Genomic DNA, 25,786 nt, shown 5'->3' with positions numbered 1-25,786 from the left:
GGGTTCCTTTTGTGTTCCTTTGCTCTGGCTGAGGCCTGGGATGTTAAATGACAACAGCTTAGGGAAAATGTCCTTGGACTCCTTTTCCACATCCTTCAGTCTACAGATATCTTCATAATACCGTCAGTACTCACCTACTAGTGCTGGCGCCACTTCTTCTCAGCAGTGTGCTCTGCAAAACCTCTTTTAGCAACGTCCAAAAATTGCTACTTGCTCATAGGCTACAAAGATGCTATGGCTGGACAGAAAGGAAAAAGCAGCTGAAACAGACACAGTCTCTCTGCACCTGGCGAGAACAGACTCCAAATAGGAAAAGGAAGGGTGTCACCAAGTGTGAATGCCACCGCGCACCAAAACCAAAGGGACTGTTTTATTAAAACATCAGGCTCAAGGATGCATAGGGTTAGGACACCACCACCTTCACGATCACCTCCACAGTAAAACCCGCACTGCTGTGTGCGCCACCCCACAAGCACTCGTATGTTACACGGGAGTCTTAATCCAAGTGTGTCAGGTGTCTCCAGGCACCGGGCAACCTTTATTTTGGATCTCGTACAGGACCCGGAACCCATCAGAGGCCATCACTGTACAGACCAGCCCAGGTGGTCATCCCCTCGGCAGACATTAACGTTTTCCTGTTCGAGGCAGTTACCAGGTGGTAGGACTACCACCCTCTGGGGACATCCCACCCTACTTTTCCAAGAATGCTAAGTACAGCCACACCACTCTGGGAGGAGGCAGACACCCTTTCAGTGCCGGAAGCACAGTTTCACAAAGTCATTGTCAAGATATCCTGTGAACCAGCTTGAAAGCCACTGTCGCCTCCTAAACCTCATCAGGGGAAGCGGAATGAGAGCCCGTTTACCGGCCGCCGTGGCGTGGCGGGCTCTGGGTCAGCTCTCCGTCTTCTTGATGTGACTGAGGAGCTCCTCCTTCTCCATCCGGTAGCCACTTTTCTTCCACTGTTCACGCAGCTGCTGCAGCAGAGCCCCGATCTCCTTTCCCGAGGAAATGCCCACCTTCCTGATGTCGTGGCCACTGACAGGGAAGGGGGGCACCGACCAGCACTGCATTTCCCGGAGGAGACCGTGCTCGCCCTGATACTTGAGCAGTTCACACACGCGGGCCGCCACGTCCGGCTCCCTAGACTAGGGGCAGACACGTGTTAGTCCGTCACCAACGCTCACTGGGACCTTTCCCACTCAAAACAAGTCGAGCCGAGACGTGCCTCCCGTGGGAGCCGGCGAGGCAATACTCACGTCTATGACGAAGTCCTGGTAGGGCTTCAGGGGCTCGGGGCCGTCCGCCCTCAAGTCCTTCCTGTGTTTCACCAAAAACAAGCCAAGATTCTTCTCCTCTCTTGAAATCTTCAACCTCAGATCCAACTTTGTCACGTCGTCCTGTGCTTTGAACAGCGAGGCCAGGAGAGTCATGGGCTTTGGTGCGAAGCCTTCCACGTTCCCACTGACCCTGTCGAACTCTTCCAGACCCGCGCTGCCAGGCAAGCCTGCAAACCAAGGCAGCCCACACCCGTTATCCACCGTACAGAAGAGCCTTCCACCCAAGCCAGCCGTCAGTGTAGTCACAGAAACGCCCTCACTGCCACTCATCCTATCCACGGTCTCCTCCCTGTCCCTAGTGTCACTCTCCAAACCTGAGATATCCCTATGTTCTCTCCCAGCCCCATCGGAGGTCCACAGACAGTGGTGACACCTGATCCGCAAGGTACACGGTCTCCAACTCCCGCCTCCCGCCCTGCTCCACAGAACCCACCCACCTCCCCACCCCCGTCCGTGAGCCCCTCTGCCTGTGAACATGAATGTGACATTACTGAATCACAAGCATCGACTGTCCGTCAGCAGGAGAGCGGTTACTTCTGAGCCCCTTTATTCCATCAGAAATTAACCCAGGAAGCAGAGGCTCGTCAAAGCCAGCTCTGACTGCAGAGGCCACTGCGGGGGAAGGGTTCCCGATGACCATGACAAAACTGACCCACCCTAGCCCCTAGATTACCTTGGAAGAGTTTTTTAAAATAGGCCAGTTCTCTACTAAGAATTCTTGAGCCAAATGACTCAACACATTTTTCCCTTATGAAATTTTGGAAGTAAGACAATTTCTTGCCAAAAACTAAACATTTTATAACCTGGTCTCACCTATGTAAGAGGCCACATCAAGATCATAGATGAGGTGCATCAAATGATGTACATGGTTACCAGTAAGGATTTTCTTGAGTTCCACCCAAATCCTCTCTCCCGATATCCCACCCAAGCCTTTAGCATTTTCTGTGATGGCCTCCAGAGTCTCGGGATCATGGTCACCAGGTTTGTCCACGATTCTGCCATAAAATCTGTAAGACAAAATCTCCCCTTCATTATCTCTACATACTATATTCCATTGTTCCACATTATGTTATATCCCACTCATCCGTTCACTGGAAAGAAAATATACAGAACCAGTTAGGTCTAGGAGACACCCAACACACCATCTGGCCAGTTCTCCACCTTTGTCTTCCTCCAGATGAAGAAGCCCAAGATGTAGAATTTTCTCAAGGAGAGAGAGAACTAGAACACCCAGGCCTCTGCTCTGCTTCCCGGGAAGCTAAGAACAGCCACCCAGAGAGGACCTGAGGGGCACTTCACAGCAGATGTATGAAAACAGCACCCTGTGAAGGCCCCGTACCAGGCAGGGTTCCCTAACAGAGCGGGGTGACCCCTCAAAGCTCCCGGCATACAACCCACTGCTCTAAGGAAGGCCTTCAAATGGGACAAGTCCACCACAGACGCCACAGCCTGTCTCAGAATCTCAGGCCACAAGCCTTCGGGTGCACTGGTCCCACAGCGTGCTCCTAAGATTCACTAGCGATTCACATAAAGTGCTAGATAAACATGGCTGAACTTGTGTTCAAGTGATGGCTGCTCTTTTGTACAGAGAGATTGCTTAAAAGTATTCAAGTTCACAGAAATATCACTTATTGATAAAATATGTATGATCTGACACAGAGCCTTCTGAGAGCGACTCCCAACCAGCAAAGGACACACACGACCACATGTCACTAGCCAGTTAGGATATTTCTAACAAGGTCAGAGTCTGAAGTTCAGAATCGCTGCTACTGAAGCACCAAGAGGAGATGAACTACAGGATGGACAGCGGTTTCATACTTGAACGACACAAGGCCACAAGTGTCCATGAGGGTCTGCCCACTGTGAACACACTGCAGAGGGGTCTCAAACACTAACAAGCACACACTGTCCCACTGCCAGGCACACTGAGGGTCACGAGATCATAGTGTCCAAGGCACAGGCACTCCAATGTCGACTGGGAGACTACTCACAACGCCAAGAAATGGAAAGGCATCTACCAACTCACAAATGGATAAAGAAAGACAGCGTGGCACATTTAGAACACTATTCGGCCATAAAAAAAGAAATCCTATCATTTGGGGTAAAACAAGGATGGACTTAGGCTTCTTTATGCTAAGTGAGCTGAGCCAGGCAAAGTCAAGTACTGCATGACCTCACTCCCACAGGAGCTTAAGGAGAAAGGTCCTACCAGATGCTGGGGAGTCGGGCCAGGAGGGGTGTCAGAGAGCAGGAAGGCGTTCTGCTGTGCTACCACAGAGCGGGGTGACAACAGACCGTGGTGAATGCACTACACGTTCCAAAGAGCTTAGAAGTAGTCCTCTCAGTATTCTCACCATAACAAACACGACATGTGAGAACAGATAACGTGACCTGACTTAGACACAACAGTGCACCCATGGATCAGAACATCACATGACACCCCATAATAATGTGCAAGTTTTCTGTTTTTATGTAATAAAAAAATAAATTTTTGATTTTAAAAAAATAACAGTCACTGCTATCCACATAACCAGCGTGTACCCTGCTAACCAAGTTCACACCAGCTCTGCGTGTGTTTACACTTTGATTTCCACTGGTCACCTCCCCGGCCTCTTTCACCAGTGTCACCTGTGGTAAGGCACCAAAGCTTCTCCACAGCACAGAGGGCCACAGGCTGCATGAAGACACTGCCACCCACGCCTCAGGACCCAGCTCAGCGCCTGGTCTGGGACAAGTGCTCGAACCCCAAGATGACAAGTGAAAGAAAACCTTCAGCCCCAGGAAAAATGAACATTAAAAAAAGGACACGAAGCTGTCACATGCAAAAGATCACAGCACAGAGCCCAGGAAGGAGAAGGAAACACAGAGCATCTCAGAACCTCTCCCCACCCAGGGCAGGCGAGTCGCCGCTGCCCGGGGACACGGGGTCAGCGCTTCCCACACCCACACCCACACCCACCGGTTCTGCAGACCAGAGTCCCGCTTTGGTGAGATGAAAAACCACAAAAGTTTTAATATTAAATTTAAAAGTCTTACCTGAAATATCTTAAAATTCGAAGATAATCTTCTTGTATTCTCTGCTTAGCCTGCCCAACAAATCTAACTTTCTTGTTTTTTAAATCTGCATAGCCATTAAAGTAGTCAAATAAGGTACCATCAAAACCTGTTCAGAGGGGAATAAAAAAATCATCATCAGCAAAAACTTTAAAACACACAAAAAAATCAGCTCAAAACTATCACAAATAGTAAAAACTTAGCATATTTCAAACTCATAAAATTAAAATGCAGACACTAATAGGATTCCTGTATACATCACCACCACATAATGCTTCCTGGGGGAAAATGCCAGATCTGTATATGGTTAGGGTAGGGAGACAAGACTCCAGACAAGCTAACACTCAAGTTAACATAGGCAGATAAGCACGTGCACACGCACACACTCCCCGCAGAAATCAGTAAAAAAGCCATAGAAAAATATTTTTATAATCCTAATCCTAAAACAAATCCATAAGAAAGACCTTTCATACTTTATCACAAAAGCAAAACACCAAGCCACACTCAAAATTAGACACAATTAACAGAACTGGGGAGTGGGGGAGCCTGCTGGCAAGGCCACACCATGCAGAAAGGGACACTTCTGGAAAGTCGTGGCTGTGTATCAACAAGACCAGTGGCTGACGTCTATGTGCAAAAGATAAAACACACAGACCGTAGACACAGAAAACAGGCTGAAATACATACAGAAAATACAGAAGCATCTTAAAAAATGCAGATTTTCAGCCTAGTCCTGAGAAATGCAATCGTCCACTTTTCTCTAGCTAGGCCAACCCCCAGCGGTCATGGGCACAGCCAGACGGGGTGCACGAGGCAGGGTGCCCTGCCTGTCCACCTCAGGGGCGCCCTCAGGCAGCCTCCTCCTGTGAACTCTGAGGTAAGCCTGTTATTTGTTCCTAAAATGGATGTGAACAAAACCCCACCACTAAATGCCACTGCCTATATTAACTGAAGGGAAAAATGGGCCCGTGAACTAATATAATCTAGTCCCTAAACACCTCAGGTCAGGGGACTGAGATCCTCACACCTCCCAGGTGAGATCTCCACAGAAGGCCAATGGAGACAGCTGGTCACTGCAGGGACTAAGAATAAGACAAAACAACACTTAGAGCAACCCACCAACCCAGGTGGGCGCATCAGGAAGTGCCCGTCCACCAAGCTCTGCTTGACCTCCCCGAGCCGACCGGCCAGCTCAGACTCACTCTAACCCTTCCCGAGTGGTTTGGGATCTGCACAGGGTGCTGCTGAAAGTCACCACTCTAATGATCAGTGCAGATTTCAAAAGCTCCAGATTAAAGTCATGAAAGACAAATCAAAAGGTTTTTAAAAAAAAAAAAAAAAAAAAAAACACATGGACCCCTGACCACAGGAAAGCAAACGACATAGTAGGTCTTCATATTATTTCTTCTAATAAAAGGCGCCTGACTCTCCCTAGTGACCCTGACCCTGGAGATACTAAGGGTTTGTTTTCAGTAAAGACCACATTCTGGAGGAAAACCATGGAAATATGACAAAAGCAAAAAATCACGGTGGAGGAAGCCAAGAAACCACTCAAAAGCGCCAGAACCACTGACATTGGTACGACGAGGCTCGGAGAAACCCGGACCAAAACAGGGCTAAAAGGTGAGGATTAGTGAATATCGGCACTGGTGGCCGTTCTGTTTTGTTCTCCGTCTCCTATAAATAAAGACGCCCTGGTCAACAGTATCCCCTCCACAGCCCCGCGGCTTCAGTCAGGATCCAGATCCCGTCACTTAGAAGATGTGCACCGTGGCCAAGCACCCTGGGTTCAACACCGAGATTCGCCTCACAGAGCCGCCAGGGTCACTGAAGGCAGGAAACGTGCTCTCAGCAGCGCCTGGCACACTGTAAGGGTTCAGCAATGCTATAAAGCCACAGCATCCAGAACAGCTTTTGTTTTGTAAAATATCTCAAAAAACAATATGCACTTTCCCTTTAACTATGCTTACAAGAGGTCAGCTAGGTCAAACCATGCACACTGCATCACTCGGCGCAGTCGCAGCCCGTGAAGCCTTCACTATAAGGAGAGAAAATGCGCACCCGCTGGGCGCCCCGGTCATAAATCCAAGTTGTACAAATGCGAGCCCCATCTTGGCTCTGGGACCTGAACTTTGTATTGAACTTCTGGCACTTTCTTCACCTGTCAAATGGGAAACCCACTAAATGAGGGTGCCCACTGGTGTGTCCAGATCCCAAGGGGCCCTAGAAATGGCATCTGTCATCAGGTGGTCAGCAAGGGATCCCACACTCGGGCCTACAACTGGCCTTCCTGACCCGTGACACAAATCTTAATTAGAATTGAAAAACTGACGTATCAATAATGGTTCAAACACTAACCCAACTCACATCACTTCTGTTGACACTAAAGACCACACACAGGTCTCACCCCGCACACTGCCCCTGATGACTGGCAATTCCTAAGACGCAATGCTAAGAAGCCATCTAAGGCTCTGTGGAGGCACAACGATAAAACAGAGCTGAAGTCATCCCCGTCGTGTGCCACCGCATGGGAATACGGACAGACAGGAGGCATGTGCACAAGGACAATGCAGAGGCAGGAGCAGCCCATGGTGGGACACGTCTGCTCCCACTGTGCAGATGCAACTAGGAAGCCACAGGCCAGGAGGGACCAGGCCCCATTCCAACCATTCACAGCCAACAGATCGCCCAACGGTCACAAAAGAAACAGCGTGGGCATCTCCAGTTCCCAGCCAGTGACCACGCAGACAGCCTAAGCCAGGGACTGTGACTGCGGCCAACGACACCCTCAGCCACACCGGACGCAGTGCCTGAAGTGAAGCACATTTCCAGGATGCAGGCTTTAAGACGCACTCACACAGACTGGACAAAAACATCTCGTCTCCACACATTACCTAGAAACATAGAATTTATAGTGAGATCTCTGCGCTCAGCATCTTTCTGCCAGTCGGTCGTGAACTCCACCTCAGCGTGTCTTCCATCAGTGACGACATCGATACGTAGTGTAGTGATTTCAAAATTTTCTTCATGAAGCTGCAACACATTGTTTTAAAAAATCAATATTCAGTACCACTAGATAGACCGGGGGAAGTTTTTCTTTTCATCAACTCACGGAACTGTGATCCTAGACATTTGATCTCATGTCTTTTTCAAGCCCACTAGTGCACCTACACCTCGAAAACAAGAATAAGTGAAAAGATACACGGCCCCTCCCCTTGCTCCACTTGGTTTTCAGAATGGTAACAATCAGGGGCTCGGGAGGCTGAGGCAGGAGGATGGCAAGTTCAAAGCCAGCCTCACAACTTAGTGAGGCCCTTTGCAACTTAGCAAGCCCCTAACTCAAAAATCAAATATTTAAAAAGAGCTGGGGATGTGGCTTGGTGGTTAAGCACCCCTGGGTTCAATTCCTGGTGCCAAAAAAAAAAAAAGTTAGCTATAAAACAGCCACCAGTAGATACTTCAAAAGGCCTGGTGATAGCTCCATGTGTTACTGCCCCAGAGGACCAAGACAGTGTCACTGATGATCCTGACCCTGCAGAATCCTCAGCTAATATGTATGTGACAAAAACAGTTAAGGAAGTTTAACCAAAAAAAAAAAAAGAATTTCTAATAGAAAAACTTATAGAATAGAACGTAAACAAGGTATTTCTACAGTACTTGTGTTTTCACCGAAGTGCTACTACAAGGGTCACAGAATTAACAGAACTGCCTAGCATCAGATTTCTCAGCACATATTCCTATTAAGCACTGCAAGACTGTCCACCAGGAAAGACCCTTAAAAACAAAAGGCCACTAAAGTTGCAAATGTGATTCAAAGGTCGAGAGATCAAGTGAAGACGTTCCCACAAAAGTGAAAAATACAAGACGTAAGGACAGAGAAAGAGAAGACAGGACCTTCTCAGAAGACGGGCACCTGCCCCAGGTCCACAGGAAGACACTTCCCGAGGAGAAGGCCCTTAACAAGGGAATAGGGCAGGCCAGTGGTGCCCTGCACAACAAGGACAAAACCCAAACCCAGAGATGTCTCCTTGGAATTAAAAACACCACAGTGGGAGGACCCAAAGTCTTCAAAAAGGAAAAAATAAAACCACCAGATTTCCAGCAAAGGAGAAACCTAAATGGGATCCACTCCTCAGTGGCAATAGCAGAAACTGGAAAACAAAGTCTCGAATTTTCTGACAGAAAACTATTCCCAGATGGAATAATAGTGGGGCCAAGCCAGTTCAGGGTTAAATAAAAACATTTTCATTCATGTGGGGCTTGCTCAGGCCTCACCTACTCAAAGGAGAGGAAGAACCAAGAGAGATCCCCACACAGGACCCAGAAAAAGGGAGGTGTAACAAAGAAAAGGCTCCCCCCCCCCGCCAAAAAAAAGTCCTGAAACATGGTGTGCTTCACTGGTGGGAAGACCTTTACAGCTCTGCAGAGTGGCACCGAGCACGTGGCCCTCGGAGAGCTACACAGAGGACAGCGGCAGGACCGCAGGAAGGACCACACACCCAGGAGCACCCTCACAGTGCAACCCTCCACACGGGGCTGACCAACACTGACAGGGACACACTGGGAAGGTGGGAGGAGAGCCACACGCCTGCTGTTGACAAGGGCCACAGAGGAGGAAGGGCAGCATCTTCAAATGCAAAATTAAGAACAAAACCTGCAGCATATGGACTTGTTTTTTTTAAATAAACTACCAATACTTTTTACAGTTAGACTGCATTCCTTTAAATTTTTTTTTTTTTTTTAAAAAGGGGGGCAAGGGCTGGAGGTAAGAGCTCAGTATCAAACTCAGTTAAACATCATGGTTGTAACTCGGCAGGACACAGCCTCTGGACAAAACCCTTGGTAGATACTATTATTAGGTTTTTTGTTACTTGCTTTTTCAACAAAACATTATCATACTTTCTAAAATGACAAAAGCCGCATGCGATGTGTCGCCAGCTCTGCACTCACCCGGGCGGTGATGGTCCCGTGCTTCTCCCCCTTGTTGTTTATCATCCGGATGCCGGCTGCCTGGAACATCTCCTTCATCTGCGACGGGGTGGCCGTGGTGGCAAAATCCACATCCTGAGGCTTGACCCCATTCAGCAGATCCCTTACTGCTCCTCCTGCTATTCTCAGCTCGTGATTCTCTCTGACAAACAACTCTGGAATGGCAGAAGATGTTTATTTCTATATGCTTTTTCTGACAACCAGAGGAACAAGGTTTTCCACCTACTAGAGACAGCGGAGATCACAAAAGTGAGCCCTTCCACGTGAAAATGAGAACAAGGCCCACAGAAGGGGCGATGGCCTGCCTGCAGCAGCATGCCTCTGAGATCTTGGGGGGCAGAGACCAGGCCAACTTCTCTGCCAACACAGAAAATAACACCAATTCCACAGTGCCCAAGGCCTCGACATCAATCCAGATTATTACCAAGAAGGAAGCTTTCTTTCTTGGAGTTTACGTGCACACTTCAGAAACTCTTGAGTGTTCTGGCAATTCTCTTTCTGAATACGTGGAGAGGCGGTATGTTCGTGCATGACACTAGCAAATACCAGCCCGCCACTCCACGTACACGTTACAGCCACAGCCTTCAAGAAACAATCTGCACCTAGTGTTTGAAACCCATTCTATATTCCAGGCAGAACCACATGAACGCTGGAATCCCTGTACTCAGCTACAGAGGACGAGGCAGAGCGGCTATAACTAAACCCCTACGATGACAATGACACCACATGAAACCCTCCAACAAAGACATCCAATATGGCCCGACACTGCAGGTGATGCAGCTCCAAGCCACCTAAGAGTTTCACTGCACAACACAAAAGCGATTTCTGCCCACGCTGGACCCAGAACAGTTAAGACAACTCTCTAAAGTGTCTGAACACAGACAAAATGAGAACCCTGTCCAAGACACACCCTAGAAGGACTGAGGACTGCTCCTGACTGACAGACAAGACAGTCTCAATGTTCTCACCTTCTAGGCAAGAACCAAGTCATCCAAAAGTCGCTTCTGCGCCTGGAGAGCATCGAGTGCAAGGCAAAGCCCCACTCCCTGAACCATCTACAGAACCTCTGCAACCCACATCCTCAAGAACTCCTCCCAAGACCCTCTTTCCAAGGTGCTCCAGGACACCTGGTGTGTCCCCGGGGTGCTGGCTAGGGGTCACTGCAGTATCCAACCACATCCAACCCTCATCAAGGTCCAGCAGCCCAACCACAACTCAACGTGCAGCCCCCACCCCACCCTCTGTTCTGTCACCCACACCCTCTTCCACCCGCTCTTCCCAAGCCTTTCAGCCCCATCTTCCGTTGACAGCATTCAGTGAATTTCGTCAAAGCCACCAACAGAGCCTACATTTGTACATACACACAAGGTACACAAAATGGTCTCCTCTCCCGTTTCTCAGGATAGCAAACCTAGCATTCCTCCCCTGGCTCCCGATAAACTCAACTGTAACGATTAGAAAGAGTGTCTTGTTGGAAAGTCTACTTTTTTCTTAAGTTTTCATGTTTCAAAGCAAAACTCTATCAAAGAATCTATAGGAGAACACAAAACAAATATTCCATTCATTAGAGTCTAGTTTAATTAATAAAATGGTTAGAATTAAAGTTATACAGACAGCAATATTTTTAAGGTTCTCCAGCTGGCTTCACTAAAATGAAAACTTAAATTCAAGGTCACTCAATAAATTGCATTTCAGAAAGACAGATACAGAACCCAAAGAAATCCATTCGTCATTTTGATTATCCCTGATATTACCATTTCCAAAAACTTCACAATTCTGGATTTTAAAAATACCACTTTTCTCTGATATGTGGAAGCCAGTCCAACATAAGGGGGAGAATAAAGAGAGGAAGAAATGGAAAAGGAGGGATTCCATCAAAATAAAAAAGATGAGTGTACTAGAGGAAGGGGCTCGAGGGGAAGGAGAGGGGAAGGAGAGGGCCAGGATAGGTGAGAACAGTGGAGGATGTGACCTCCCTGTACGTGACCACCCACAGTGACCCTCACCACCTGTGCACACACAAGATACTGCCTGAAAGGAAGAAAGAAAAAGTAAACACAGGAAGACCAGGGCAGGAAGAAGAGAACGGGAAGGGAAGAGGGGAGGGCAGGGAACCACACTGGGAACTGAATCAGAGCAAATTCTATTCTATACCTGTGTAACTGTGTCAAACTCAATCCCAATTTTCTGAATAACTAATAAAGATCCAATAAAAAAGGAAAAAAAAATTAATACAATTGAGAAAAGCACATTTGTCTGTGGAACAGCAGTCATAAAAATTACAGCAAAGGAATGACTCTACATTAACCTAAAGGGGTAGGCGCTCTCAGACTTACGGATTCCTTCCACCCTCCATCCTACAGACACAGGGACACACGCAACATTCCTCTGTAAGCTACACACACACTCAACAAAGATGACATCTGATACAACTGTATTTAATTGTAATGTATACCTTCCATTGTGCTCATTTGCTCCAACTACCACACCTTGATAGTGATTGTTAATTATTCTTGTTCACAACGTTGACTCAAGACCATACAGTGTCAGAATTCTTGTAATTATTGCCTATTTTTAATTTTAATTTCCAATCAAATTTTCAGGAACTACTTCCTTTGATTTTGGATTCTGAGTGCCGGCGTGGGGTGGGGGATGATAAGCCAGAGGGACAATTGGAAAGAGCCCTGCATGGCAGGACCATCACTACCAGAAACACCGTCTGTTCCAACAGCCTCCACACTTGAAGAGCATTCACTGCTCCTACTGTCCCAAATACAGGCTTTCTGACATCATCCAGCAAGGACTAGGAACCTCAGGCAAGTGACTGAGGCAGTCCCAGTGAGCACACTAGGAACCTCAGGCAAGTGACTGAGGCAGTCCCAGTGAGCACACTAGCCATGAAGCTCGGGCAAAACTCACCTATAATTAACAACTCAGCCTCAGCTCTAGCCTGGGGAAATAACCTTCAACATCACTAGACTACATGGTTGTACTAAAGCATAAGGAAAACTTAAACGTATGAAATGACCTGACAAACCCTATCTTACATGACCATAACACACTATTCTAGCCTCCAGAATTCTTGCAAAACCTGATTTTACACAAGGCAACATAACTATCAGGATTTGAGAACTGTTATAAGACCATTTAAACTGCACCAATCAGCAGGCTTTGGACACTGCATTTTACCAGGACACCCAAGTCTCTACAAAGGAGCAAGGAAGAGATAAAGTGATCAATTTGCTATCTGTGTAACAGTGCATGGAAAGACTGCATTCTTGCCACTGCTATCACAGCCTACAACATGCCCAAATCCTCACTGGCCCGTCTTTCAAGTGCAGGATCCTGGAAGCAACCAGTACCTCTATTTTATACTATTAAGGTTCTAACTCCCTTAGGACTTCATGTCTTAGTGTGAAGAAAATTCACAAGTTAAACTCGCATTTAGAAACTCAAATGTAACTCTCAGAAGATGTTCAAAAAATTATAGCAATCAATATCTAGAACCTTATCTCAAAAAAAAGTGCACTATGAGTAGGGATGGGCCACTGAGAGAATTTCTGCAACTGAGAATGAAAAAACTGGTAGCTGGAATTGCATAAAAAGAATTTTCAGTGAACCCAAAATTGGACCTTTTAGGTCAGTGCTGTTCAAACAGCAACTGCTAGGTACTTGTGGTGGTTGAGCACCTGAAATGTGATGAGTCTGATTAGAGATGGTGCTGTGTGTGATAAAGATAGGACAATTTGGAAGTCTTAGAAGAATACACAATATCTCACTAATTTGTATAAAATTTCATATTGAAATGATAGAATTTCACCTACAGTGGATAAAATATGATGTACTGAAAATAATTATTAAAATTATTTTCTTCCTGCCTTTCAATAGGGTTAATAGGAAAGCTTACAGAAAGTATAGGTCATACACTTCCACTGGACCAAGAGTCTCTCTCATTTTTCATTCAACCTAATTAAATCATACTGAAGCCATGGGCATAACCAAACTTAAATTTAAGCCCTCTACTTCAAGATTACCTGAAGAGGGGCAGGGGATGTGGCTCAAGTGGTAGTGTGCTCGCCTGGCATGCGTGAGGCACTGGGTTCGATCCTCAGCACCACATAAAAATTTTTAAAAAAGATATTGTGTCCAGCTAAAGCTAAAAAATAAATATTAAAAAAAAAAAAAAAAAGACTACCTGAAGAACATAAAAGAAACAAAAAATTCTGGACCATTTACCTCTCAAATGTGCCTAAAAAGAAACCATCCAATCTCAAAAATAAGAACGTAAACTTGGGAATAGGAATGATAATTTTAAAGTAATGGTTCTTCTACCTTCTGTTCACCAGAATTAATGTGTGCAGTTTAAAAAACAAAAACAAATAAAAAAAAACCCCACAGGTGCTCCTCCTTGGAAGGGTTGAGCTGGAGGGAAAGCTGGGGGTGGAACCCCATCATCCACATATTTTAAATCTCACCAGCAGCTGGGCCTGAAAAGCACCCTCCAGCTCATTTCTACATACAACTCAACGCACCCACAAGGGCACCACTAAACCTCCCAGACTTTGAAATGCAGCCATTAGGCTGCTTAGACATCATCAGTAGGTGATGTGAAGGACCAACACTGATAAAACAGTGGCGACATCAAAGAGGTGCTGCCATAATCAGACACTGAGCTAAGCCAATCTAAATAGTATAAAATGGTAGAACCTAAATAGTATAAAATAGAGGTACTGGTTGCTTCCTGGATCCTGCACTTGAAAGATGGGCCAGTGAGGATTTGGGCATGTAACTAATCAATCTAGTGTTCCTCCTAGATTGATTTTGTATGTGCACAAGTGAAAGGAATTTCTATTTGCTTCTGCCTTCAGTTCTCTCAGAAGGCAATTAAACAGAGCTTCAGTGTTTACACATGGGGCTGACATCAGAAGGCCCAGGTTAAAATCCAGCCCTCCAGTTAATAATAGGGGCAAAGCACTTCCCATTCCTAGGCATGTGACCTCCTCCAGGTGAAAAGAAAATGTACCTACACATTTAGGACTGATCCCATCATGTATGGGACTTGGAATCATTCAGCTAAGTCAGGCCTTTTAATGGGGTCAACATCTCCTCTCTTCTAATGAACCGACTGTAGTTCTCCATTACCCATAAGAAAGCCTTTTTTTTTTCCCCTCTTTTCTCATTAACTCAACAACGATAAAAGTACCGGTTGGCTACACGAGCTGGCCAAACCTTGACACAGGCTTCCAAAGCAAGAAGGGGACCTCTCACCTGTCAGGCTCTTCAATCCTTCCGTGAAAAGGGACTGGAACTCTGGAGACTGTACCTTCATGGTGAAGAGCCGCCGCTTCAGAAGGCACAGCCTACTCCAGCTGCAGCTCAGGACGGGCCGGTGCCGCAGACATAGGTGCCTGAGCATCGAGAGAGGGTCCCCAAGCACCCACCTGCAAGCACATGCACAACAAGGAACTTCAAACACGGGACCAAGAGCAATTCCCCTCCTGTCCAAATGAAAGGAGGGCCATGCGACCCCCGGAAGGACCCCACCTCTAAGCTGGTGGCTGTCCAGTTCTGTAGCCCGAAGCCCCACGAGGCTCACTGATGTCCTGTCTCCCGAGAAGCCGGCTCCGGGTTCAGGACCTGGGGCAAACTTCCAGAAAACTTAGCTGGAAGACTTGCAAGAACGGCAGGCCTCCCCCAACGGGTCACGGTCACCCCGAGTGGCACATGAAACTTTATGACTCCGGGGTGGTTCCTCGGAAGTGAAAATTAGCTGCTTTTCTCACTTCTCTCCTCCCGGCGTGCCCTCTGCTCGGCTTCCACGGGGCCCCGTCCCCCCTGTCCTCCTCCACCCCCCGCCCCGGAGCCAGGCCACAGCTGCCAGGCCCCCACGTGACCCCGACCTCGGTGACTGCAAGGGGACCGCGCAGTTCCTGGGAAAGCAGGGACCGAGGAGCGGCGTTTCCCATCGGGGGCCAGCTCCCCTCGCCGGGCCACGTGCAGCGTCCTGCACTTCCGCCTCAGAAAACCCCCAGGGACCCTGGCCGTGACCCCTGTCCTAGGACCCCACCACCCGGGGCGAGAAACTCGGCGGGGACGCGGCTGGGACGCGACCTCCACACTGCGGCCTTGCAGCCCCGCGCAGGGAGCGACCTCTCGCCAAACCGCACTCCCGCCACCCCCAGGACGCGGCCGTGCGCTTACCGGCCCGCGCCTCCCCGCCACACGCACTTCCGGGAAGGTGTACGCTGTGGCGTCACGACGCACGATGGCCGGCAGCGAATAGGAAGTCTCGGACGGATGTGGGCGGGGCGTATCCCGGCTCTCCGCGCCCCTCCCGCCTACGCACCACGCGGCGAGACGCAGAGCCGAACTCCTCACGGGCTCCGGGAAGTCTCGCGAGGCTGCGGTGCTGCTGGAGGCTTGCAAAGTGCGCAGAGAGGTTCGCACTGGATTTTAGAGATTCATAGAGCTTCAGCTCCCCGCTCCTGTGAAATTACTGTATTTTCCCACCTGGTTTGTGTTACCAGAGGCTACGCAGCTGCAAAGTGAAGAACCTGGATTGGATCCAGTCCTTTTTTTTATTTTTAAAGGCACAGAAGTGTGCAGAGGGTGGCAAAGACCATGAAGTCCTTTAAATAGGGGGTTGGGAGGGGGTCCTTAATGCAACTTTCAAGTTACTTAATTTTCCTGGGAATTTTCCTAGAGAAAAATACATATGCCATGGTATTTCTCTGGGTTGTTATTACAGGGTCTCTTGCCCTTAGGGAGTGTTGAGTAGCCCAATTTTATAAGCACCAGGCTTTCCAAGGTGACAATCAGGGACACAACTTTGATTCAGTCTAAAACCTTAAGGGAGCAAGGAAAGCCCCAGTCCTTTCAGTTTTCTCTCCCAAGTCTCCCTCCTGTCACTCTAGACAGGACAATTTTATGCTAACCGATTTGACAACATGGAGGAAATGAGCAGATTCTACTTAAAAAGATAACTTAGAACTGAAATGGGGTAGAAATGTAAATCTGAATAGCCCTTTATCATTTTATTTTTTTAATTGAATTTTGTTCAACAAACTTGCTGCAAAGGTAATTCCAGGCCCAGATGATTTCTATGTTCAAAATGATCAAATCCTTAAGGAAGAAATAACACCAATTCTGCACAAAGTTTGTACAGAAAATGGAGAAAATACTTCTCATCTTAGGGCCAGTATAATCCTAATAGCAAAGGTGAAATAAATATTACAAAAATTAATTTACAGACTACGTTACCCTACCAACATAGAAAACAAAATTAAAATGTGAGCAAACAATCCAACAAAATAGGATGGGAACTCATCATTATTGACCTGGGTTTCTTCCAGATACAAAGAATGCTAGCTGGATTTAATGTTCAAAAACAAATTAATGTAATTCAACAAACTAACAGACTAAAACGAAACTTTTATGATCATCCCAATAGATGCAGAAAGAGCACTTACTATTCAACACCCATCATTATAAAAAGTGTTCAAAAACTGAAGTTAAAAGGGACTTCCTCAAGATTCTAAAGAAATAAGTACATCTAATATCAGACTTCATGTTAAAATTTTAATCACTGCCCCCTAATATCAGGAATAAGGCCGAGGTGTCCAGACTTAACCACTCACTTTCAACCTGTGACTATAGTTCATCACCATTAACAAAAAAAAAAAAAAAAAGAAAGAAAGAAAGAAAAAGAAGTTAAAAACGTTGAAGAAGCTATGACCATTCTCTCCATACGGATGTGATGGTTAACACAAAAACCATGAGACACAACAAAAAAACTACTAAAACTAGTAAGTAAAGTCAGAACAGTTTAGGATACACAGTTAACCTACAAAAATAAATTTATTGTTATACTAGCAGCAAAAATATGGAAGGTAAATCTGCATACTGCTTATATTCTATATAAATTCTATGTAGCAGTAAATGTAACAAGAGAATCTATATAGTTGGAAACCAAGAGATGTTTGGTATCATCAGGAGGGAAGCTTCCAAGAAATCTACTAGAATGTTTGAAATCCAAACACCTGGCAACATCAAACACTGATGAGGATGTACAGCTTTCATATACTGTTGGTAGGAACACCAACTTTTACAGCAGCTTTGAAAACCACTGTAGTAGTTTTTTAAACACTAACCGTATGCCTCAGCAGACCTACTGCTAGATATCTACCTGAAACAAAGGCTGGCATTCACACTAAAAAGTGTATTCGAATGGTTATAGCTTTATTCATAATTACCCAACACTAGAAATAACCCAAATTTTCTCCCAACAGATGAATGGATGAACAAACTGGGGTATGGAATACTTCTTGGCAATGAAAAAGGACAAACAACGGATAATGTACAATAATGTGTTTGTCTCTCAACTTCTGGAATCTGAAAGCCAGATTCAAGAAGCCTCAAAATAATGATTTATATGACATGTGGAGCAGGCAGAGGCTGTAGAGACAAAAACTAGATCAGTTGTAGCAAGAGAATGGGGGTGAGAACAGTTCACAACCAAAGGACCTTAGGAGAATTTAGAAGGAGAAGGTGACAGAATTGTTCTATAGTTTAATTTTGTGGGTTTGTTAAAATACACACAATAGTATGCCAAGTAGGGTGGACTTTCCATTGCATAAATTATACCCCGAAATAACCTAATCCCAAAATTAATTACATTTTTTATATGAAAAAGCAACATGAAATTTTTTAAAGCATGGTTTAAACAGTTAAAGAAATGCTTAATCAAATAAATTCAATTATTGAATTATTCGTATAGGAAAGTGGAACAAAGAGATTTGAGGCCATTCAATGAAAGGGTAGAAGAGTTCTGTGGACAGAATGCCCAGTTGAAACCCCCCAGGAGATTATGAGAACAACCAAACCACCCAGGGTCCTCCCTCCTCCTGCACAAGATGCTTACGATCATCTCCTGCTCAAGACCAGGAATTTCAAACTGGGTCATCTATCCCAAAAGATGGGACTTTGATAACTAAGGGAAATAAAACCTGACTTGCATTTGCTACTCAGAAATCACCCATCTCTCTGTAAGTACTTTATGCCCCAAAGTCACACTCCTGGACACAGTACTGCTGGGGGCTAGTGGGCTTGTGCTGTTCTCTCCCAACACCATGAACATTCTTCACCTAAAAGACACCATGACATTAAGAAGGAAAAGGAGAATAAAGATACCTTTATAGGTGGGGCATGGTGGCACACGCCTGTCATCCCAGCGACTCAGAGGCTGAGACAGGAGGTTTACAAGTTGAAAGCCAGCCTCACTCAGCAGGTTAGCGAGGCCCTAAGCCACTTTGCAAGACCCTGTGTCAAAATAAAATGTAAGGGGCTGGGGCTGTAGCTCAGTGGTGGAGCGCTTGCCTGGCACGTGTGAAGTACTAGGTTCGATCCTTAGCACCATATAAACAAATAAAAAATTCAACATTAAAAAAAATAAAAATATAAAGGCTGGGGATCTAGCTCAGTTGGTAGAGTGCTTGCCTTGCAGGTACAGAGCCCTGGGTTTAATCCCCAGGACCAGAAAAAAGGAAAATAAAATATAAAAAGTGCTGGGGATGTTGCTCAGTGATTAAGCACTCATGGGTACCAATAAATAAATAAATAAATAAATAAAAGAAAAAGAAAAAAAACTTTATATACACATATATATATATTCCTGTGTGTGTGTGTATTTGGGTACTTATTAGATACCCCAGCCAAAGCTGGCGTATCTAAAAACTCATGATCAGTGCTTGTTCTGAGTATACCTGAGTACTTTGTTAGAGTCCCTCAAAGATCTTCCGTCCTTCTTCAACTTGGGCCAGATCTTAGGTCCTGTGTCTAGGCACCCAGTGTCCAGATGGGGCTCCCCACTGCCCACTGGTTCCTGTACGTTGTGCTGTGGTAAGGTGGTGCCTGTCCCTGCCATGTTTCCATGGGTACCAAGCAGTTCACCGGCGTTAACCTGCATGGCACATGGACAGCCACCCCCCGCCCCAGGTATTCCACAGAACAGGAAACGGAGGTGAAGAGGTTGACTTGTGGGAGGTCACCCAAAGTGTAAAGGGCACTCTGACTCAAAACCACCACCAAGTGGGAGTGTGGGTCGGTGATCGAGAAAGGGGGAAAAAAATTGAGGTCTGAAATAAATACAAGAAAAGAAAAAATAACCCACCACTGAACACCAAAAAGATTTGAAGGTGTCCCGGGCACCAGCCCAGGCAGGGCGAGGCACTTCACATGAGGACATTTGGATCTCGGTCCAACTGGAACAAGACATTGAAGGTTTGTCAAAGCAGGAGTTTCCCAAGATGGCTGCCCAGAAGAGCTGGAGGCCTGAATAGGAGGCTGGGGCTGGGGTCCCCCCGAGGAGGGCCAGGATGGAGGAGGGGAGCCTGGCAAGTCACTGAGGACAGAGAGGAAAGCCTGCATTGCTGTCCTCGGGCTGCTGTGAACCATCACCACCAACGCAGTGGCTTAAAGTCACATCTATTTGTCATCTCACGGTTTAGGAAGTCAGGACTCGAAAACAGGTTCACTGTAGAGGCTTCTGGGGGCATCTGTCATCTCCAGGTTCTAGAAGATTCCTCTGTCCGTCTCCAGAGCCAGCAGCGTAACATCTTCAGCCCTCTGGGATTCCTCCTGCTATCCTCTTAATAAGGAGCATCAGGGCCACCTGGGAACTCCAGGAAGTGCTTCCCAAGGAAAGATCTGCACCTTCACCAGGTAACAGCTTCCGGGGTTCCAGGGGTCAGTACCTGGACATCTCTGGCTGCTCACAATTCAGCCTCCTCAAACCTCCAAGTGTGCCTTAGAAATGAGGTGGACCAGCCCGGTGTAGTGGTGCAGGCCTATGTCCTCCCAGTGGCTCAGGAGGCTGAGGCAGGAGGATCGCGAGTTCAAAGCCAGCTTCAGCAATGGCGAGGCCCTAAGCAACTCAGTGAGACCCTGTCTCTAAATAAAATACAAAATAGGGCTGGGGAGGTGGCTCAGAGGTTGAGCACCCCTGAGTTCAATCCCTGGTACCAAAAAAAAAAAAAAAAAAAAAGAACTTAGGTGGAGTATGTTACAAAATCTGTTCCAATGCTGAATCCCTCTCTATTCCCCCGCCCCTTTCTGGGTTTTAGGCAAGTGGTTTGATTTCAAGTTAAAAACACATGGCTGAGTGGGATCTCCCCTCAGAGCTGCCCACCCCCGAGGGCCACCATTCCCTCCAGGACCCTCTGTGTCCACCATCCACCATGCTTGGTGGGAACATTTGCATTTTAAATTAAGACAGAGAATGCAGGAAAAAAAATACTTTCCATTAAGTCAGAAATGAATAATGATAGCACTTGGCCCCCTGCGGGAAGATATTGGAAGCGCCATTTAGATAAATCAAATAAAGCCTAATTATGACCTCATTTGAATATCCTGCCATGTAGGGGTGCTGGTACTTGTCTGCATGCCCCCCCACACACCCCAATTTTTTTTTCTGCAAAGTAATTTATTGAAAAGAATGAGCTCTGTTTTCCGGAATGCCTGTTCTTTCTTTGAAACAACAACAACAAAAAAGTACCTGTTTGAAGCCAAAGTCATCTGCTAGTTTTGTTCTCATAAAAGTTTAATAGAAGCCAACTAAAGTTTAAGACCTCCCAGAGGACAAATAAAGATATTTCTCGGCAAATGTAGGCTCGCAACTTTTCATTGGTGCTGGGGGATTTTACACACAAATGCAATTTTATTTTACATTTAAAAGAGGTAAGTAAATAGACAAATCAATTTTAGCGGCTCTGAAATTTCATACCCGGGTCATTAATTTTAAAAGATGGGACTTCCATAATAGTTAGAGGAACAGAGGCCCCAGGGTAAAAGGCTGAGAATAATCACCTTCAAAATTCTGAATCATCAGCAACCTCGGATCAGAACCCAGAAGAGTCTAAACTCTGCTTCTTTGGAATGTTCTCCACCATATTTTTTTCAAACAGAGATTCATGTAAAATTCCCTGCTGCCTCGACAGAAATCCCCTTCTGTCCCTAACGTAGGAGGACTTACTCTGTGTGCCTGTGTAGCAGGAAAAAATTCTCATAAAACCAAGCTTGTCCAAGGACCTGGCCTCCAATCCCTGTCTCGGGTCCAAGCCATGAGACCTGATCTCACCATCTCTGTGCTGGAGAGGAGATAAGAACAGCCCAGTCACCACAGTATGGAGGTAAAATAAAAATCAGTCCTCAACGTGGCAGGTAAAAATCCCATGACAGAGAGAAAGGACAATTTGAGAGGTCCCCACGTAGCAGATGACATCAAACCTAATTTGAACGCATCAGAGTTTCTCCAGCCAGATCTCTCACCCAGGGCCACCAAATAACACAATCACTCCAAGCGAAGCATTTCTCAGGTGTTTCTTTTAAAGCAACGATCACAATTCTAGAATAGAGGTTTGGCCCTTCTGGGCAATGTGAATTTGGGAAGCATCACCAAGAATGGTGATGGCTACATAAATTCTCCAAGCCTCCGTTTACTCATCTGTAAAATAGGTTATAGGGCTTCCATAGGATGTGTACAGAGCAGTCAACACTCCCGGCACACAGTAGGCCCTCTCTAAATAGAAGCAGAATATTGTTTTACATTAATAAACTTAGTTTAGCAGTGTAGTTCTTATGGTTTTTTTCTTTTTTTTAGAGGGGGTAGGGAGTGCCGAGAATTGAACCCAGGGACCCTTAACCCCTGAGCCACATCCCCAGGACTTTTCATTTTTTTATTTTCAGACAGGGTCTCACTAGGTTTCTTAGGGCCTTATCAAGTGTGGAGGCTGGGCTCAAACTTGTGATCCTCCTGCCTCAGCCTCCCAAGTCACTGGGATGAGAGGTGTGCACCACCACCTTCATCTCTTTTAATTTTATTTAGAGCATTGTAGGTATAGGTAGGAGTCGGGCTCAACCCAACAAAATCATATATGCATGGGTTTTGATTTGAGCCCCCATTTTGGTGGCCGTTTTTACACATTCTGGTTGAATTTCCTATAGGCAGCTTGCAGAGAGCCAAGAACTCGTTACTGCTTAAAGAACTGGAAAAGAATGAGTCAAAAATGGTACTGAGACCCTTCACGGTCTGAAGACAAGCTTTCGATTCATCCTTTTTTAAAAAATATATATATTTTATTTAGTTGTAGATGGACACATGCCTTTATTTCTATGTGGTGCTGAAAATCAAACCCAGTGCCTCACTCATGCTAGGCAAGTGCTCACCACGGAGCCTCAACCCCAGCCCCATTTTGATTCATCTAAAAGGCGCTCAGTGGCTTTTCTCGGGCAGGTGGTAAACCCACATATTGATTTTAATCCACTCAGATTTTTCTAACAGTTACCCAGAATTCTGATTAAATCTTGTCGGGGACACTGTCTAGAGTTTTTATGGTGGTTTTATTGAGATATGATTCACATGTCAGACAATTTACCAAAAGTGCAGAACTCGGTGGTTTGACGGTGTCTGCAGAGATGGCAATGTCACCACAATCAATACAGAACGTTTTCATCACCCCCAAAGAAGTCTGGTTTCCCAGGTTCTACCAGCTCCCACACTTACCCCTCCAACCATAGTCATTATTTTTTTGACATCCGTTTTCAATTCTCTCGGATGGGTCTTTGCCTAGAAATGCAATTGCTGGATCGGAGGCAGACACTATCCTTTTGGAGAAATGCCTGTTAATTTTCCAAAGTGGTTGTACCATTTTACAAGCCCCACCCACAGCGGCGGGGGGTGGGGGGGTGGGGGTCCACTTGCTAACTTTTCATCTCAATTGCTCTTCTCCCCATATTCAATGCTGTACTTTAGAACACTGCGGGGGGAACTCGGGCCTTGTGGTTTCTCAGAGGAGGCAAAGAAGGCTTTGAGGCCAGAAAGGGCCTCCCCAAAGCGAGAGCCTTAAAAAAAATGGAGGGGGTCTTTGCAGCCGAGTTAAAGTCGACTGTAGATGATTTCTGTCACTGTCAACCAGTGTCTTTGAAGACACAGAGGGAGAGGGTGATGCAGGGAAGCCCTGTGTTATCCGTGCACCAAGTTAAAGACAGGAGGCTGACCAAAGTCATTTCCACATGTATCTTGTGGGACTGGGGATGTGGTTCAGTGACTGAGGGCTTGCCTGGCAGGCAGAGGCCCTGGGATCAATACTCAGCACTGAAAAAAAGGTATAATGCAAGCCAGACATGGAGGAGTATGTCTGTCATCCCAGCGGCTCAGGAGGCTGAGGCAGGAGGATGGCGAGTTCCAAGCCAGCCTCAGCAAGAGCGAGGTGCTCAGCAACTCAGTGAGACCCTGTCTCTAAATAAAACACAAAATAGGTCTGGGGATGGGGCTCAGGGGTCGATAAAAAAAAAATTTATCCCCACATTTGTATGGACTAAAACATTTCTACATATAAAAGCACAAGAATAAAATAAAAGACACATTAATTCGGCCTCCATAGAGTGAATGATTGGTCCCAATCCTTCACTCCCCTCTAGTAACTGTACAAACCCGTACCCCTACCACTGGGCCTTACCATGTTGGGCAGAGTATGCTTTGGGCTTGGGCCAGCTGACTCTGGGTTTTACCCTGCCATTTGTTCAGGTTTTGGGGACGTCCTTGACCGTGATGTGACTCGATGTCTGCAATGTGCTCGGGCCGTGATTTTCCTCTTTGACAGTTTGGCTCTGGATAGTTGCTGGTTCCAAATGATTGGCAGATGCTTGGAACAAACCTGAGCCCACTCTGTAATCTGGAGCCCAACCCAAGGTGAGCCAGACCCCAGTCCATCGAGAAACCAATACTTATTTACACTGAGGAGCTTGTGGTTATTTTTGTAGCAAAACCTGACTAATACACCCACCACGTAGAGATAATCTCTCCTATCAGTCTTAGCATCTAACCCAAACTGAGATTTTGAAAAAATAAAAAAAAAATTACGTGCCTATGTACTGCCTGTTGTTTTTATTGAATATATTTATTTAATGCCAGAGTTCTCGATAACACCCCTTTTCATATCCATGTATTGCAACTTCATAAATTATGTGTCAGCCCGGCATGGTGGTGCACACCTGTCATCCCAGCGACTCAGGAGGCTGAGACAGGAGGATCATAATACGTTCAAGGCCAGCCTCAGCAACTTAGCAAGACCTCATCTCTAAATAAAAAATAAAAAGATCTGGGGGGGTGTAGCTCCGAAATACAGAACGCCAGGGTTCAATCCCCAGTACCAAGAAAATAAACTCATCTCCTTCTCTTAATCGTTTTTATATTACTTAAACTCTTACAAGGAAAGCTACAGTAAATTTCCCTCTCTTTTGTGTAAATCTTGGTCTACCTTTCACATTATTCCACCGAGTGCATCTCCAGGAGTGGAGACCTTTAATAAGCTCCCTGAACCACACTTTGCAAAGAGCAAGAGTCACTGAATCTACAAGATTTTTACCCTTGGGATTTTTTTTTTTTTTTACCCGTGCCATTTGGGCTAAACCCACGCTGTTTTATTTCTTATGGAATTGAGGCAAAATTGATTTCATTTTTTTGAAAAAAAAAAAAGAGTTTGGGGAATCCTTCTAGCACCTTCCATGACAATGTCTTTGGACATGTACTTTCTATCCTAAAGAATGAAAGTGACTTCCTACAACATAAACCGTCCACATTCCCTCTCCATTGCTGTTATGAAAACCGGGGTGGGGGACATAAGCACATGACTTTTTTATTATTATTATGGGCTTCTTTGGGACAGGATCATATGCCTGGGTGAGTGTCATTGCGGGGAGCAGCCAGCTCTAATTTTCTGTAACTCTGAGAGCACCTGGCACGGTGCATAGCTGCATGCAGTAAATAGGTCTTGTGTGCAAGAGCTTCAAAAAATACAGGGAACAGTATAATGCAGGCTTTTGAGCCCAGAATTACTGCCCTTGCAGTAGTACTCATAAGTATTCTCAGCTTCTTTAGTGATGGCTATGCTACAACTAAAGCCAGATGAGGAGGACTTCAAAGAGCTGCTCAGATGACTGATAGCCTATCTTAACTTCTCTGGGCACCTCTTGGCAAAGAGATGGATCTCTCTCTGTTCCTTCTTTTACTTCTCCTTTCCCCCCAAGGAAAGTCACATTTGGGGGGTCATCTAACAATGAATGATCTGGTTTCATTTGGGGCAACTGTCCCAGTTAACAGTCTGGCACAGTAGGGGCCCTCAACCACGGAGCCACATCCCCAGCCCTGTTTTTGTATTTTATTTAGATACAGGGCCTCACCGGTGCTGAGGCTGGCTTTGAACTTGTGATCCTCCTGCCTCAGCCTCCTGAGCTGCTGGGAGTGCTGGCGTGCACCGCCACGCCCAGCCCTGCAGTAGGGATGCAGAGACGTGTGGAAGTTTCCATCAATGGGCTTCCTGTCCATCATATCAGAAATGGAAACGCTG

At 46.1% G+C, this 25,786-nt stretch overlaps 1 protein-coding gene across 4 annotated transcripts; it reads right to left on the bottom strand.

Annotated features, from left to right (window-relative positions):
• Positions 1–337: 337 nt before the first annotated feature.
• Positions 338–15,726, bottom strand: Trnt1 (tRNA nucleotidyl transferase 1). 4 transcript variants are annotated; one of them, XM_015494939.2, is made up of 8 exons: positions 15,585–15,726; positions 14,652–14,824; positions 9,345–9,538; positions 7,289–7,427; positions 4,377–4,503; positions 2,154–2,347; positions 1,260–1,507; positions 338–1,148 (listed from the first exon to the last, which is right to left on the bottom strand). In XM_015494939.2, exons 2-8 carry the CDS (start codon positions 14,797–14,799, stop codon positions 894–896), a joined length of 1,305 nt encoding a protein of 434 aa, XP_015350425.1. In that variant the 5' UTR covers positions 14,800–14,824; positions 15,585–15,726; the 3' UTR covers positions 338–893. The 4 variants fall into 4 exon arrangements, with proteins under 4 accessions (XP_015350425.1, XP_015350426.1, XP_015350427.1 ...); XM_015494940.1 differs by lacking the exon at positions 15,585–15,726 and adding an exon at positions 15,284–15,578; XM_015494941.2 differs by lacking the exon at positions 15,585–15,726 and adding an exon at positions 14,928–15,216 and having other exon boundaries at positions 14,652–14,849.
• Positions 15,727–25,786: the final 10,060 nt, after the last annotated feature.

This window comes from Marmota marmota, unplaced genomic scaffold (assembly GCF_001458135.2).
Source record: "Marmota marmota marmota unplaced genomic scaffold, marMar, whole genome shotgun sequence".
Classification (NCBI taxonomy): domain Eukaryota; kingdom Metazoa; phylum Chordata; class Mammalia; order Rodentia; family Sciuridae; genus Marmota; species Marmota marmota.
This window is presented reverse-complemented; position numbering and strand designations above follow the sequence as displayed.